This window comes from Lampris incognitus, chromosome 10 (assembly GCF_029633865.1).
Source record: "Lampris incognitus isolate fLamInc1 chromosome 10, fLamInc1.hap2, whole genome shotgun sequence".
Classification (NCBI taxonomy): Eukaryota; Metazoa; Chordata; class Actinopteri; order Lampriformes; family Lampridae; genus Lampris; species Lampris incognitus.
Genome location: NC_079220.1, coordinates 49,311,938 through 49,328,524, shown reverse-complemented (window position 1 = coordinate 49,328,524; position 16,587 = coordinate 49,311,938). Strand labels below are relative to the sequence as shown.

General features: G+C 46.9%; 1 protein-coding gene across 1 annotated transcript in view; it reads left to right on the top strand.

The window, feature by feature from the left end:
- sdk2a (sidekick cell adhesion molecule 2a) overlaps nt 1-12,469 on the top strand; it is a 69,095-nt gene extending 56,626 nt beyond the window's left edge. The window contains exons 39-44 of the mRNA XM_056287915.1: nt 127-252; nt 379-543; nt 661-801; nt 2,218-2,362; nt 6,815-6,944; nt 11,964-12,469. Of these exons, the coding sequence (XP_056143890.1) occupies nt 127-252; nt 379-543; nt 661-801; nt 2,218-2,362; nt 6,815-6,944; nt 11,964-12,374 (1,118 nt within the window). The 3' untranslated portion in view covers nt 12,375-12,469. The remainder of the gene's footprint in view (nt 1-126; nt 253-378; nt 544-660; nt 802-2,217; nt 2,363-6,814; nt 6,945-11,963) is intronic.
- Nucleotides 12,470-16,587: the final 4,118 nt, after the last annotated feature.

Sequence of the window (16,587 nt, the reverse complement as noted above, 5' to 3'; positions counted from 1 at the left end):
ATCGCAATATATATTGCTATTTCTGATATTCCTGTTCGTACGATAGGGTTAAAATAGAATATCATTATGATGTCCGATACGTGGCGATTGTAGTGTTTCTCACTTTCCTATTTTTCCGTTCCCAAGGGGCCCCAGGCCCTCCCGGAGAACCCTTCATCTCCCGTTATGGTACTGCTCTCACACTGCACTGGACCAATGGGGATCCGGGCCGCGCACCCATCACGCGCTACGTCATAGAGGCCAGACCCTCTGGTGAGGCAACAAAAATAACTAAATAAAAATATTTTTTGGGGTTTCCAATCCCAGAATCATTGGGTTTTATATGCTAACTGACAACAGTGAGGTAAATACTTATACATGTCTCTATCCTGCCTTTAGATGAGGGACTGTGGGATATCCTGGTCAAAGATATTCCCAAGGAAGTAACATCATACACACTCAATCTTGACATGCTGAGAGAAGGTGTCACCTATGACTTCCGGGTCATCGGGGTCAACGACTATGGCTATGGGTCCCCAAGTGCACCCTCCCCTTCCATATCAGGTTGATTATACTTCCACATGAGCAGTGACTAGAATGATCTATTAAACATATGTATGTATTACTGCATATTTGGGGCTCCCTCGTAGTATTAATATGCATCATCTGTCATTTGCTCAGCCCAGAAAGTGTCTCCGTTTTATGAGGAGTGGTGGTTCCTGGTAGTGGTTGCTCTGGTGGGCCTCATCTTCATCCTCCTCCTCGTCTTCATCCTTATCATCCGAGGCCAGAGCAAGAAGTACACCAAGAAAGCAGACTCAGGTAGTAAAACGAGCAAGCTGCTCAACTCATCATTGACATGTTGCTTAGTTTGCCTTGGCAGTTTGTGGTATTGACTGAAACTCTTCTTCCAAGACAGCTTTGCTGAGATTTACATTTTGATGAGGGTGTATCCAAAAACTGTTTTGTATAACCGCAGCGTTTTTGTTTATACTGTTATCCAACTGGCCCAGATTTCTTCACTTTATCTGTCAGACAGATAAAAGACAGGTAAAAAATAAAAGGTGGATTGGAAAAGGAAATAAGCGTTGTTATTTATGGATAACTACAGCAGAGATCAATACCTGGGATAAATGGCTTGGCAGAGATGTAATGTTGAGGTCATTACTCAGATTTTGTGTCATTGTGTAACTGTGGCTTTTTATGGTCCTCAGCCCCCACCGTAGCCAGCTTGCAGGAATGCTTACTCATTCCTGGTGGCATTATTTTTGTGGGGTGATGTCATGGGCTGACTGGCACTATTTAGTTTAAATTTTTGATCAGTGGTACAACTATTGGTGCTATGTAATAATGCCACATATGCTGGCTTGCTTGGGGAGTAAGTAAGACGAGGGTCATCTGGGGCTGATGGACCAGAGGTTGTGTAGTCACCCAGCAGCAAAGAGTAGCTGACATGAATAAGTCATCTGGACCACCAAGTGAGGACCGAGAGTGGAGGGTCAGGTCAAGCCTGTCTTTAGCCTCGCTCCAGTGGCATATTTCAGCTAGGTCAGCGTTTAGCATGGTGCTAGGGTCCCCAAGGGTCAGTAAACAGGGTTTGGCTAGAGCAGTCTGGACAAGGATGGTGTTTGTCCGGGGATACAAAGAGGGATTCTTAGGCCAGCTCACCACAAGCGTGTCTTCCAACATTCCCAACCACTATGTTGATCTGTCCCATTGCCAGCTGTTTGTTTTACCAGGGACCAGTAGTGGGCAGTGGGCCCCAGGGCCAGCAAGGGTGAGATCACACTAACTAGTCAAGGGAAGAAAAGATCACTGGAGCCAACCCCTTCCCCACCTCACATCCCCCCCCCCCACACTCAAACCTGCAGTTAAAGCTGTGTGCATGTGTGTGTGCACACATTCATACATATGTGCATGTCCAAGCACGAATGTGTCCATTTTCAAAGTAACAACGATAATATTAATAGTGTTATTATTATTGTTGTTATTAAATGTTGTAATCAAGTGCAAGTTCAAGACACACATTCAACATTTTCTGTGGTCTTTCAAACAAACGCAAGCCCAAAAAATACTCACCACAAGTTTTGCAGCCCTGCACAAAGCATTCATTGCTCGAAACGTTCATTGTTCAAGTCTAATTCCTTCCTTCAAAAATAGCTGTTTAATCCTTGCATCAGCTCAGACTTCAACTAAAAACTAACCCTCGCGCCGCACCCTCCTCCTTTCCCTGCCCAGGCAACCACTCCAACTGTACAGCGCTGCCTCTGACCCACGGGGAGATGATGCGCCTGGACGAGGGACGCTTCCCCGCCCTGGAGCTCAACAACAGACGCCTATCCGTCAAAAACTCCTTCTGCCGCAAAAATGGCATCTACACACGGTCAGTAACCTCTGCTAGGAACGTGATCAGTCGCACATCAACCACGGCGTTCAGTCATCACTGAATTCATAAACTCATTGATTAGCGCCTTTGTTTATGTTCACAACACATGCTTTGCTCCACAAACCCCCCGAGCTTCCTCTTCACCATTGAGAGTACTTCCTGTGGTACTGGCAAGAATGCTTATTGCAGTGTCGATTGTTTCTCTGGACGTCTCCTGAGAGAAGTCTTCCAGTCTTAGCAAAACAAAGCCGGTCTCCACGAGTCCAGCTGCTGATTTCAGCCGCCATCCGCTCAACCTTGTTGATATTCTGTGCGTGTGTGTGTGTGTGTCAAGCAACAATTTATGTAAGACAGAAACACAATGCCAGCCTGTTAGCATTCAGAGGCTTCTGCGTGCGCTCTTTGTCTGCCCATCACGACTTCAGACAAAGAGCACTTATTGGCCAGAGTGAGTGATCTTCAACTGGCCTTTGGCCCAGAACTTTTCTGCTCTGCGACGCCGTGACGGCAATCTCAAAAGTAAAGTACAGCACTGTGTTTTGAGAACACGTCCTTCAACCCGTCAGGACTTTGGCTGGCTCGTTCACTGGTCGTGTTTGGGTAAACATTAGATAAGAGGCATTCCACGAGGCCTCCAGAATGTACAAGGCAAATTGAATGGACTATCCGGGGAGACCGGTCACGCGGTAGCCAGATGGCCACAGGGTTCGAGCTGACAGAGAAACGGAGGTTGGGAATTTGCTCTGCCACAGTGGCGTATAAGAAAGGTTGATATCGAACTTGCTCATGCCTTGACCCACCTGTGGAGATAACGTTTGACCCAGGCCTCACCGCATGTTTTTTTTTCAATAAAACGAGCAATAAATTCTCATTACCGGTCAAAAAGCAAGATAATAATAGTATTATTTATATTGTTCATCAACGTATAATTCTCCTTGTCAAGATTTTGGAATACAATTCAACCATACATATATCCATGTCTTTTCTTTCTTTCTTTATATGTGTATATATATATATAAACTTTGTTAAAAGAAACACTCAACGGTAGGGATAGTGCTCAGCAAAGGAGCAAAATAATCCAGTTAGTCAAGTAGATTTTCCATTTACTTAGTCAGGTAAATAGAACATTTACTTGACTAATTGGATTTTATATATATATATATATAATAACTTACAAAATATAAAAATGGAATGAATTAAACTGCATGGACAGCAGGAAGGGCAGCACAGTAGCGCAGTGGTTAGCGTGGTCGCCTCACAGCAAGAAGGTCCTGGGTTCAAGCCCCGGGGTAGTCCAACCTTGGTGGGTCATCCCAGGTTGGCCTCTGTGTGGAGTTTGTATGTTCTCCCCATGTCTGCGTGGGTTTCCTCCGGGGGCTCCAGTTTCCTCCCACAGTCCAAAGACATGTAAGTCAGGTGAATTGGCTGTACTAAATTGTCCCCAGGTATGAATGGGTGTGTGTGTGTGTGTGTGTGTGTGTGTGTGTGTGTGTGTGTGTGTGTGTGTGTGTGTGTGGGCCCTGTGATGGCCTGGCGGCCTGTCCAGGGTGTCTCCCCGCCTGCCGCCCAATGACTGATGGGATAGGCTCCAGCATCCCGGCGACCCTGAGAGCAGGATAAGCGGTTCAGATAATGGATGGATGGATGTATAGTAAGATACATAGATGTAGGGGGAAAAAAAACTTTAATACATATCAGTAAAAGCCTATTTCATGTGTCGCATACTCATCAGCTGCCAAGTTGGCTATACAACAAATTTAAAAAAAACAGCGAATAAATGCGATGTTGCCTCGCACCATGCCCCTACTTGAAACATAGCATTTATTCACTGTTGTTTTTTTATTTGTTGTATAGCCAACTTGGCAGCTGATAAGTGCGCGACACATGAAACAGGCTTGTACTGCTATGTATTAAAATGTTTATATAGTTATAGATATATAGATATATGTTTGTATGTTGTAGAAAACAGATATTTGATCACAAATAAGATAATAAATGTCCTTTTTTTTTTTCTCGCTGTCTCCAAGCAAAATGTGTTTATTGTGGACACCACCTGACTGCCCTGCTTCAGCCACTTGTGGGCTGCAACCCGGTTTGAAAACCACCACTATGGCATACTCATTTGTGTACCCATTATGGTGGAACGCACACTGAATGGACAGTGTGACGTCAGGGTGGGTGGTGGGTCGGGGGGGTTGTTTGCTCCTGGACCAAGGGGGGGGGGGGGCTGGATCAAAGAGCCCGGACCTGCTCCCTCCCTTTGAAGAGCTCCATTCTGGTGGAGTACACTTTGCTAATGATCTGTGGCCTGAAGAGGAGGAGTGGGAGGCTTTGCCGTTGGGGGGGATGAAAGGCTAAGGGGGAAAGAGGGATGAAGAGGATAGATAAGGCAGCGCAGCGCAGGATACAGCGCTGTTAAATAATTCAAAAACTCCCTGGCAGCGTTTGGGAGTGTGGCGGGTATAGCCGTTAAGATCCGCCGCCCCTCCTCCACCCTCGAATCCCTGCGGCCCCATCCTTTTTATGCCTGCCTAAAACCCCCTCTGAATTTTAATGAGCTATTATGTCACAGTTGCCCGCCCCCAACACCTCCTCTTCCCCCCTTTAACTCAGAGGAGGTGTCCCCGTATGGCGGTAACCTCATCACGGCGGCTGGTACGTTCCAGGTTGTGTCTGGTGCACTTCCTCTTCCCCACACGCAGACAGACTCGGCTCCTGTGTGTGAACGTTATGCAAAGAGGCTCCGTGCAGATTTTGTGTTACTATGACGGCTTGTCAAGGTTGGCTGCCTTGTGGCTTAACATAATATTCAGCATTCAAGTATTTAACGCTAGTCCCTTACACCTCTACTTCCACAGTTTCCCGTTTCGTTCCCCCGGATCGTTTGAACATTTTTCTCAACTTTCTTCTTCTTTCAAGGATGAATCTTGATTTTACTGGTTTCTTCTTTTTGTCGAATCTTCCGCTGCTTCACCGGCTCCCCCGCCGTAACACGACTTCCGTGCCGAGCCAGCTGATGTAGTCTAGTGTTTTAAAGGAGTGATTTTTGATTATTTTTTTTTGTCGTGCCAAGAGAACATATTAGTTCTTAGCCCGCACTCGTAAAAATTCAATTTCCGCGCTGTGCTCAGGGGAGCGCTTAGTTACCCGGTTATTCTGCATGAGGTCTGGCTCTCCAGACCAGATCTGATGCACTCAGCTCTTAATCAGCGCAGCAAATTCTTCCATGGGGATGCTCATATGCTCCTCTGTGATGGGTCCCATGTCTCATGACGGATTTGGGAGTATTCACACACACACACACACACACACACACACACACACCCGGCCAGTGCTTCAAGCTGATGGTTTGCAGGGATCACAAGGGAAAGAGCAACAGGAAAAGGCCAATGATTTCCCAAACTGTGTCAATGGCTTCCCAGAATGCCTCGCTAATCCGTCCTGTTGTTGCCAGCCGGCTCCTTCTGAACCGAGCCATCTTCAGGATCATCTTCATCGATGAGTACGCACTGAGCATGTGTGTGTTAATCCTATTTAGATTCCCCCCGGGAATGGGAAACTTTGTGCTAGGGATTTATGACTTTTTATTTTTGGGGGGATGGGGGGCGGATGGGGAGGGCTTGTTTATCAGACTGTTATGTGTCAGTCACAGGACTAAACCTTTATTTATTTATTTAGCCCCACCCCCCTTTTACTCCCAAATTGTATCCGGCCAATTACCCCACTCTTCCGAGCCGTCCCAGCCACTGCTCCACCCCCTCTGCCGATCCGGGGAGGGCTGCAGACTACCACATGCCTCCTCCGATACATGTGGAGTCACCAGCCGCTTCTTTTCACCTGACAGAGAGGGGTTTCACCAGGGGGATGTAGCACATGAGAGGATCACGCTATTCCCCCCAGTCCCCCCCCCCCACCGAACAGGCGCCCCGACCGACCAGAGGTGGGGCTAATGCGGCGACCGGGACACATACCCACATCTGGCTTCCCACCCACAGACATGGCCAATTGTGTCTGTAGGGACGCCCGACCAAACCGGAGGTAACACGAGGATTTGAACCAGAGATCCCCGTGTTGGTAGGTAACGGAATAGACCGCAACGCCACCCGGACGCCCCTAAAACCTTTATTTTTATTGCTACAAGAATGTGCTTTCAATAGAAGGAAGTCCTGAAAAAAATGGTTTCTCAAAGAAAGAGATCTTTTGATAAAAACTAAATAAATAAAAAACTAAATAAAACCCTATTGTTTTGACACACATCAAAAAATTGATTTCTCTTGTTTTCTCTTTCTCGTTATGCTTCACACCATGGCTCTCTCTTTCTCTCTTTCTGTCAGTCAGTCAGTCAGTCAGTCAGTCAGTCAGTCAGTCAGTCAGTCAGTCACTCACTCACTCACTCACTCACTCACTCACTCACTCACTCTCTCACTCTCTCAATGTGTCTCTCCTCAGATCTCCACCAAGGCCCAGTCCTGGCAGTCTGCACTACTCAGACGAGGACGTCAGCACCAAATATAATGATCTGATTCCAGCAGAGAGCAGCAGCCTGACGGAGAAACCCTCTGAGATATCTGACTCCCAGGTATGCACCGACCCAGGCCTACACCCCCCGCTCCACTCCTCAGTGGCAACAGGCAACAAATTTAGATTAAAGAATGAACTTTCAGGTTTGAATTTCACAGTGACAGTGTCCTCGGGGGGTAAAGCAAGAAGCCTTTCCAAAACTCAGTAAAAACTTTGCCGTCTTACGCTTTTCTCGCGTTGACGTCCTCCCCGTCTCTTCAGTTAGTCTTATTTCTCATAATTGCCTATTTGCTTAAAGTGGAAAACCAGATTACAAAAACAGATTGCAGCCTAATCATGGAGTGACTTTCCTAAGGTCAAATAGACCCGTTTTAGACGCATCACCTCAAAATGAAACCTTCTCCGCTGACGCGGGCCTGTTGTCACTGAGATCTCTGGGTTCAGCTCTGGGCTCTTCGTGACTGAATCTTCCTATGAGAAGGACGTGTGGGGCAGATTCTCATATCTAAAACTTCCCCTGATGTCTTCACCACAAATTAATTGTCCCCGAAACAGGAAATGTGATGTTCATCTGGGCTGCTGGGAGCCAACTCCTTTGGGCAGCATGCCAGATGAGGTTCTGGATGGGTCATAGTGTTTAAAATTGAAAAGACGGTACTGGCTTAGTCAGGAATTCATCAAGGGGGGGGGGTTGAAATAAATATTGCAGCAGATTATATTCCTTGTAAACTAGAGTGATGTGTGTTCTAACTGCAGGCATTTCACAAGACCCTTTTGGGTCTTGTGAAATGCCTGCAGTCAGACTATATGGCAAGTGGCAGCAGAGACGGCATTCATAATGTAGTTGGTTTGGCAGCCAAAGATTCTTTAGCGGTTCCTTTGAAAATGACCTAATAAGCCAACACTATTAATAAAGAAAACAGCATCGCACCTTATAAACCCTGGTCTACACTAGTCCTGGTTTAGGCATCCAGTACCTCATCGGCTGTCGCCTCGATGTCACGCTAGACAAACGGCATACTGGCACAACTCAGAGCTTTGACTCTTTTCTGTCCGTACAGAAATCTCTGTCATAAGTTGGATCCCCTTGGTGTCCGAATGCTCCGAAAGCAAAGTCAGTCCATGAAGACGCTTTCCAGTCACGATGCTGCACTCTTGGGTCCTCAATTGCCCTAAATCAAAAATTTAATCAATGCTGGTTCCTTAAGGTTGGATTCACGTGTTTGTATATTATATTTATAGCGCCCCAAAACTGAACACAGTTCTTCTTTTTTAAAGTTACACCGTGTACCTGGAGGTCTTACATCACATATATATATATATATAAATATATATATACCTGCCTCCTCCGATACATGTTGAGTAGTAGCGCGTCTGAGGATCACCCTATTCCCCCCAGTCCACCCCCCCCCCCAAACAGGCGCCCTGACCAACCAGAGGAGGCGCCAGTGCAGCGACCAGGACACATATCCATATCCGGCTTCCCACCCGCAGACATGGCCAATTGTGTCTGTAGGGACCAAACTGGAGGTAACACAGGGATTCAAACCGGGATCCCCGTGTTGGTAGGCAACAGAATAGACCGCCACGCTACCCGGACGCCCTGTCTTTCATCAGATTTGACGTGTTGCCACCTTTGCGTGTTATTTTTTCTGCCAGTGATTATACTTGCTGTGTTCGGGGTCATCTGCTGAAACAGTCACGCTTTCAGTCCTTTAACACTTGTCGACATGCTTGCTCTGCTGCACACTTCTTAATCTGAGACACACAAACACATACTCTCACACACACACACACGCCTCATTCTGAATTTGCCTTACATGATGTCACAGCAGATGCAAATGAGGAATAATGAAGAATAATGAAGAATAAAGAACGATGTTAAACAGTTTGTATCATATATTTTTAATACAAACCTGGGAATCCGTAAGGGGAATTCTGAAGGCAAATGTGTTTCTTAACATTTGGGGTTGGGGTGGTTCAACGCGAAATCCAACCCCCTGGTTACACCGTTGAAAGATGGGGCAGTAGTACACAGCGAGGGGCGATGGAGAAAGTGGGAGGAAAGCTCACACTAGCAAATCAAGAGACCCCGACTTGAAATGAGAACATCTGTATTCCCACACCTAGTGCAGCATGGGGTCTCTCGGGCCCATTTATCAAGTGCCTGCATGGTCACAATGTTTGGTAAACCTAATTTTAGTAAATGCTGCTCTCCCACGAACTGCAAACAGGCATTATTCCTCTCCCCTGCGCAGCAGCCCACTGTTTACCTGCCACTTGTGCAAATAAATGGACTGGCGGTACCTCGACATCTGTGTTGTTACAGTCGCTCAACAGCGCAGCAGAGGGGCAGGCACTTGACAGACGTGCACTGTCAAATACTTCCCTACGCTGTGCAAGCTTGACGATTTCTGTGATACTAATGTGCCCCCTTTTTATTAAACATTTCTGCTTCTTAGCCTATACAGCATCCTTAAATGCAGTAATGGGGGTAATTCTCCCAAAGGAGCTTTCTTTTGCACAGGACGAAACAGCTTATCATCGCCACAAAGCCATTTCTCACCCATGTAAAACACTCTCTCTGTCATATTCCAGGATAAACTTGTGTACTCTTATCAGATCTGTTCTCCTCGGGGCTATGGGTGAGCTCCAACGTATGTGTGGAAAAATTCCCAGTAGAAGTGAACATCTCCCTCATAAGACTCAACGTGATGCTAGATTAGCTGATGTTAGTAGATCTTCTGTAGATGCTGCTGTACAGTTATCGATCTGGTATCATTTACTTTGTCACACTAGAAATAGCCTTGGTTGCAGTGAAATCCATTCTCATCTCATGGCGCCTTGCACGTAATATTACATTGATATAATACGTGCTAGGTACACTTAGGTTTCTGTAGGAGACGCAGAGGTTTAACCAATACCTAACCTCAACCCTAAACTTAACAACTACAGTCAAAGAAGGTTGAATCAATCAGTTCATCTGGATACAACATTTGCTGACAGATACGTCTCATCACTTTGCTTTTTCTTTCCTGGATAATTTAGCATGCATAAAGACATTTTAACCATACAAGACTTGTATGTCATTAATAGTCACAAGTCAGGCCAGAAGTTCAACTATGGAGTCTTCATGCATGCTCAATAATCCAGGTAAGGAGATCACAGAAAATTGAATCAGTTCATCTGGACACAGTGGCTTCGTTTACATGATGTTAGAAAATGTCCGTTTATTGTGTTAGTCCGAGTAAAACTGGACTATACATGTAAACGTGTTAGTCCAACTGAAATTGCACTAAATCGAATTTCTTGAAGTCGACTAACACGCCTAGATAATGCGGTTGGGGATCGATTTACTCTGACGTGTATACACTTCAGTCAGCCCAGAACTGGCCTAGGCGTTCTGCGCATGATCCATAGTTCCTGCGGCGGTCTTTCATCCAGTAGCAACCAGGTGAAAGGGGGCATATCGCCCCCTCCCGTACCGGGGTCGGACATACTTCTGTCAGTAAATCGATTCTCCCGCGGTTCTTGTATACGGGGACAACGACAGTAGTCCAATTACATGGCCTAATCGAGCTACTATAACCGTAGCTCGACTTAACTGTGCATGTAAATGCATTGACTGTTTAGTGGGAGAAATGTTTCACCACAAATCTAAGTGACTTCGTCAGTCTCAGCTGACTGCTGGTGTCCCCACCCTCATAAACAATACAGTTGTGTCACAACTGAAACCAGCAATCGGTTTCGTATGCAAATTGTCGTGACCATTAACTAGAGTTTCAGTGGCCATGTGTACTATTCACAGAGGATTTGGGAATGTTTGCAATCACAGCATTGTAAGATGGTGACAGATGTACTTTTTGACACCCCCCCCCTCCCCCGGTTCAGGGATGGTCGTTCCCTCTTCACATAGATGGCGTCTTTGACTCCCCATTCAAACCAGGGTTCCTCCCTATCAAGGATGTGGTCATCCTCATCCTTGAAAGAGTGGCCACCGGCCTGTAGATGGTTGTAGACAGTGGAGTCCTGGCCTGACGTGTTAGCTCTCCTGTGTTGTGCCATCCTCTTGGCCAGCATCTGTTTGGTTTCCCCGATGTACAAGTCACGGCAATCCTCCCGGCACTTAGCAGCGTACACTATATTGCCCTGTTTGTGCCGGGGGATCCGATCCTTTGAGGTGGACCAATTTCTGGCGCAGCGTGTTTTGGGGTTTGAAAGCAACTGAGATGCAGTGTGGAAAATACACGTCCCAACTGTTCCGACACTCCCACCACATACGGAACCACCACTGGTTTACGCTTAGACGGCTATTGTGCTTCTCCTCTCTTCGATTGGCTGGTGCCCTGATTGGGCGTCTTCCTGGGTTTGACAAACGCCCAGTGAGGTTAACCACACTTAACCAGGGCCTGTTTAATTTGAGATTACTGCCCTTCCCCAGCTGCTGTGTCGGTGTGGACGGTATCAGCTTGGTGGTACACCATCCTGATGACTCCTATACAGTGGATGATGAGAGTCAAACCTTAAGTACTGGTCAGTACTTGTTGGTTTATGGTAAACATCAACTTTCAAATGACCCCCATCACCAGCTGTAGTACAAATAGTGCACATGGCCATTTTAACTCTAAGTAATGGTCATGGCAGTTTGCATATGAAACTGATCCCTGGTTTGGGTGGTTATGCCACTGTGTTGTTTATAAGGGTGGGGATACCTGCAGTCAGCTGAGACTGGTGAAGTCACTTAGATGAGTGGTGACACATTTCCCCCAATAAGCGTTGTATCCACATGAACAGATTCACCTTTCTGGGACCACAGTGTCTCATACAGATGGCAAGTTGCACCTTGCCTGTCATATATTGGCATTTTCACGAAAGCGTCAACGTATGATGATGCCATGAGATGAGAAGGCATTGCAGTCATGTTGTGCAGTATGTCCCGAGTATATGTGCGTCTCTGGTAGCCTTTTTCTCAGCACCTGGTTTGGATTTTGTTTGTTCTTCGTTTTTGTTCATTTGCTTAGCGTTAGCTTAAGTGCCCGCCACCGATTAACATGTTGTTTCTGTGACCAATCCGCAGGGTAGCGACAGTGAGTACGAGATGGACGCGAGCCGACAGAAGACCCACTCTTTCGTCAACCACTACATCAGCGACCCTACATACTACAACTCCTGGCGCCGCCAGCAGAAGGGCGTCTCCCGTCCGCCAGCGTACGGCTACTCCCAGCCCGACCCCCTGGTGGAACAGGAGTCCCGACAGCATCCGCCACCCCTGCCACCCCTGCCCCCTCTGCTGCCCCAGGGCAGCCCCTTGCCCCAGCCCCAGGGCCCGGGACAGGGCACCTTATTTAGGCCCAAGGGAAGCCGGACTCCAACCCCATCCCTGTTGTCATCTGAACCGACCAGCCAGCACAGCACCCTCTACCGGCCTCCCAGCAGCCTGGGCTGTGCCTCTCAGCCACCTACCGCGGGCTTCTCCTCTTTTGTTTGACACACAGGTGTCCTTCTGACAACAGCGGGACCCCGAGGACAGACGGCTCTTTCATTTTGTTGTTGGTGGTTTACTGTAACTTTGCTTTTTTTTTCTTTTTTTTTTTTACTATCTTACTGACGGAGGTGTTGCTCAATATAAGGCATTGCAGGCATTTCGACTAGCATTTTCTCCTCTGTGAAGAGTGTGTGTGTGTGTGTGTGTGTGTGTGTGTGTGCGCGTGTGTGTGTGTGTGCAGAGTGTGTACGCATGTGTGTACAGTCAGTTTATCCATGTGATATGTACATTCTGAAAAAGACAATCATCTAAAGGTTTCTTTGTGTTGCTTCAGTGTTCATTTTAAGCTAAAAAAAAACAAAAACCGTGTAAACAAGGGAGAATCTGAGATTCTGATAAGAATTTTCTTGTTTTAAAAGCAATTACTTATTGTTTGAGATCACAGCTTTATGGCGAAAGGATCTAAACATTGGTTTATGGGCCACTGGACTTGCCAGAACCAGGACGACGGATGAAGTGACTATAAGGGAAAGACTAGTCATGGACAAGGGATTAGCCAATAGAGAGAAATGGACTCGGACCCGAGGGAAAGGCGCCGGCGATCAACTGAGGCCCTCGCCCCGCGGCCCGATCGCCGCCCTCAACCTTCCCATGCTGCCTAATGTTGGAACTGCATATGTGTCTGCTGTGTGTATTTGTCCCATATTGTTTATCAGGTATTCGTATTGATCGGCTAAAAGCGCGACATTTTTCGGGAGCACCACCAGTGACGGCGTCATGCATCGAATAAAAAAAAAAAAGAAGCATCGTGGCACCTTTTATAGTAGTCTGGGGAAATGTGTTTTTTTTTGTGTGTATCAAACGATAGACATGGGCGCTCAGACAACTCTCTTCATGTGCAGTGATTTTTTTCACATATTAATGACAGTATTTGATGAAGGAACTAAAGCACAAGTGCTCTTGGTTCGAATGATACTGTGTGGCACTTTCACCTGTGAATGGCTGACAGAAGTTACAATAAACAAAGTTTTTGACCAGTTGCTAAATATGCAATCAATAAATACGAGTCGATATGAGGTTGAGTTGGGTTTCTGGTAACTTGCGATGGTTTGCTGCAGGTCTGCGATGGTGCGTTGTGTCGTTGCATTTACACTTGTCAAAAACACTCGCCGCTTTCCGCTCGCGTCGTGCTGAGTTACTGGTTCTGCTGCGTGTTTGTGTGGGCGACAAACAGGATGCAAACTAGGATAAACTGGGGTTATTTCTTCTCAAAATCTTGTTCTGTTCACGAGATGAGAGAGAAGATATGAGATCATTTTGATTCATGTGAATTGTGTTTTTTTTTCATAATGGTCCGCATGGTGAGAGAAATACCTGATGGACGGACACAAGATGCTTTGTACATATCACCGGTGTCAGATGAGCGTTGATTTGCATCACCAAGGGGTTTTTTTTTGTGCAAGATTTCGTGTAAACAAATAAGTACAGTGCAATTTTTACTTGCAGAAAGACAGCGATATGGTACCAGACTGAAAAATGCTTACCATATGCATAATATGCCACAATCCAAATGTTCTTTGGGGGGGGGGTGTCCCTGTGCTGGTGTTTCTTTAAATTCTATCATTCAATATGCTTTTACTTTACAAAAGTTGAATCGATGAGAGTGAGGCCGATATAGTGGGAAGAGCCACACTTCCGGTCTTCAAGGTCCGAAATATCCCTCGTTTTACCTCCGGCATGGGTGTCATCACGTGTGTACACCCCGAAAGAGAACGTTATGGACCCGACCGTGGTACTTTCCCAAAATAAATTATTCTATTTTCTAGGGATTTGTTTTCCCTTTTTGCCTCTTTAAACGTGGTATTTTGGGTTACTGACGTGAACGTGGTGGTGTTGAAGTCGGGGTAACGGGCGCTTGGTCGTGCGGTGCAGGACTGGACAGAGTCTGTCGGCCACAACAGAGACAGAACTGCTATGTGCACGGGTACGAATCAACCTGACTCGGTGCAAGCACGCTTAAAAGCTGGGGGTGGGTGGGAGAGTGTGCCTGGATAATCTCCTTATTCCAGGCCGGAAAACACTGATCTTTAGCAGAGTTGATGGGGGGGGGGGGGATGAGGGCTTTAGGTTTCTAGGAGTAGGATAAATATATGCCTGCCACCAGACACACAATTTGTCTGTATGACAGACTGTTCGATCAAAGTTCTTTCCCAGATAGCAGAATTGCTGTGGCCCGGACCCGTCCCACACGACACTTTCATCCGGCCCACATACCGGGTGGAACGATGACACTTGTGCGGTCCACTCCTGTTTGCCAGATCCGGGCCAGAACCAAGCCATAGCAATGCCGCATGTGCCACATATTTGCTCTGTGATATTTGGGCCATATTCACCATTTACCACACGGGCCTCTTCAGGGTCACATCCAGGTTACATGTTGCCCAGAGCGCCACATCTTTGGCACAGACAAAAAAAGGCCCACATTTGATTTGGCATATTTGGGCCATATTTGCTTTTATACACGTAGGCCACTTCAGGCTCACATCCATTTTGTCTGGGCCAGAAGAAGGCCATCAGTGCCGCATCATTGCTTTGAAGTGGCCCACATCCGCATGCTATCTGGGTTTGCAGCATGAGGGAGAGATTTTTGTTGGAAGTATTTCAAGTTGCATTGTTTTGTGGTCAAACTGACATTCAGTAATGAAAAGCAGACTTTTAAGCAAGAGTTTTAATTTTCTTCACGTTTCTTTTGGGTATGTGGGTTGTTCCACAAGGCAGAGGTCTGCTGCAGTGCTCATGCAGCAGACCTCTGCCTATGGGTAAGGAGACAACATGGAGTTTGCATAGCCTCAATTCAGAGTAACTGCTGGCAAGTTTTAAAAGGCAATGTGAGCGTCCGGGTCTACAGAGTAGCGGTCTATTCCGTTGCCTACCAACACGGAGATCTCCGGTTCGAATCCCCGTGTTGCCTCCGGCCTGTTCGGGCGCCCCTACAGACACAATTGGCCGTGTCTGCAGGTGGGAAGCCGGATGTGGGTAGGTGTCCTGGTTGCTGCACTAGCGCCTCCTCTGGCAAGTCAGTCGGGGTGCCTGTGTGTGTGGGGGGGGGGGTGGCGTGATCCTCCAACGCGATGTCCCCCTGGTGAAACTCCTCACTGTCAGGTGAAAAGATGCGGCTGGCGACTCCACATGTATGGGAGGAGGCATGTGGTAGTCTGCAGCTCTCCCCGGATCGGCAGAGGGGGTGAAGCAGCAGCCGGGACGGCTCGGATGAGTGGCCGGGTACAATTGGGGAGAAAAATGGGGGGAATCCAAGAAGAAAAAAAAAGGGGTAATGTGTTGTCTTGCATAGTTGGGATTTAAAATAGTTCCCCCATGACTCCACTACAGTGAGAAACACCGTCGCCACCTATCACTTTCTGTTCACAGTCCACTCCGATCAATAGTTCAGTGTTTAACCCACTGGACCCGCAACCTTTCTCTCTCCAGCCACATTCAGATCTGTTGCTTGTAACGCAATCCTCCCGTACTCACCAGTTTCTCTTCTACAGTTAGGGATCTAACCGTCGTCATGGATGCTCATATGACTGCACATTTGCAGCCAGGCTGTCTGAGCATCAAGTCTGCAGTTGTTCCAGCCGGTTTCGTGATCAGCACAGACCAAAGACAACAGCACAACTGCAACTGTTGTGATAGATTAAGATTTTATGTTTGCAGACGTCAAACAGGTTTATTATACCGTCTCACTGCTCGCCACATTTCATCTTCATCAGACTTGAGCCGAGTCGGCTCGCTTTTCTGACAGATTTCATTTCGGCAAACAAAGTCATCTTATTGCCTCCATGCAACAGTTGGAGAAAGTAAAATATGAGGCATAAGTGCTTCAATAGTGGATAGAAAGTGTGGTTGCAGACTGAGAAATGAGAGTGTGTGTGTGTGTGGTGACCTGTCTTGGGTGCCTCACCGCCTTGGGGCCCGATGCCTGCTCGGGTTGGCTCCAGATTAGACAGGGAAATAAGAGCTAATAGGAAAATGCATCTGGAGGGGGATGAAAGCAAAACAAAAAAAGTGGAGATATTGAAACAGCTTCTTCATGCGGTGACGAGCTTAACCTTATCATTTTTTTTCTCAACTGGATGCTTGCACACAGCATGTCACACTGTCCCCAATCAGCCTCTCTCTGTTATCTGCTGTGTGAAATGTAGCCAAAATTCAC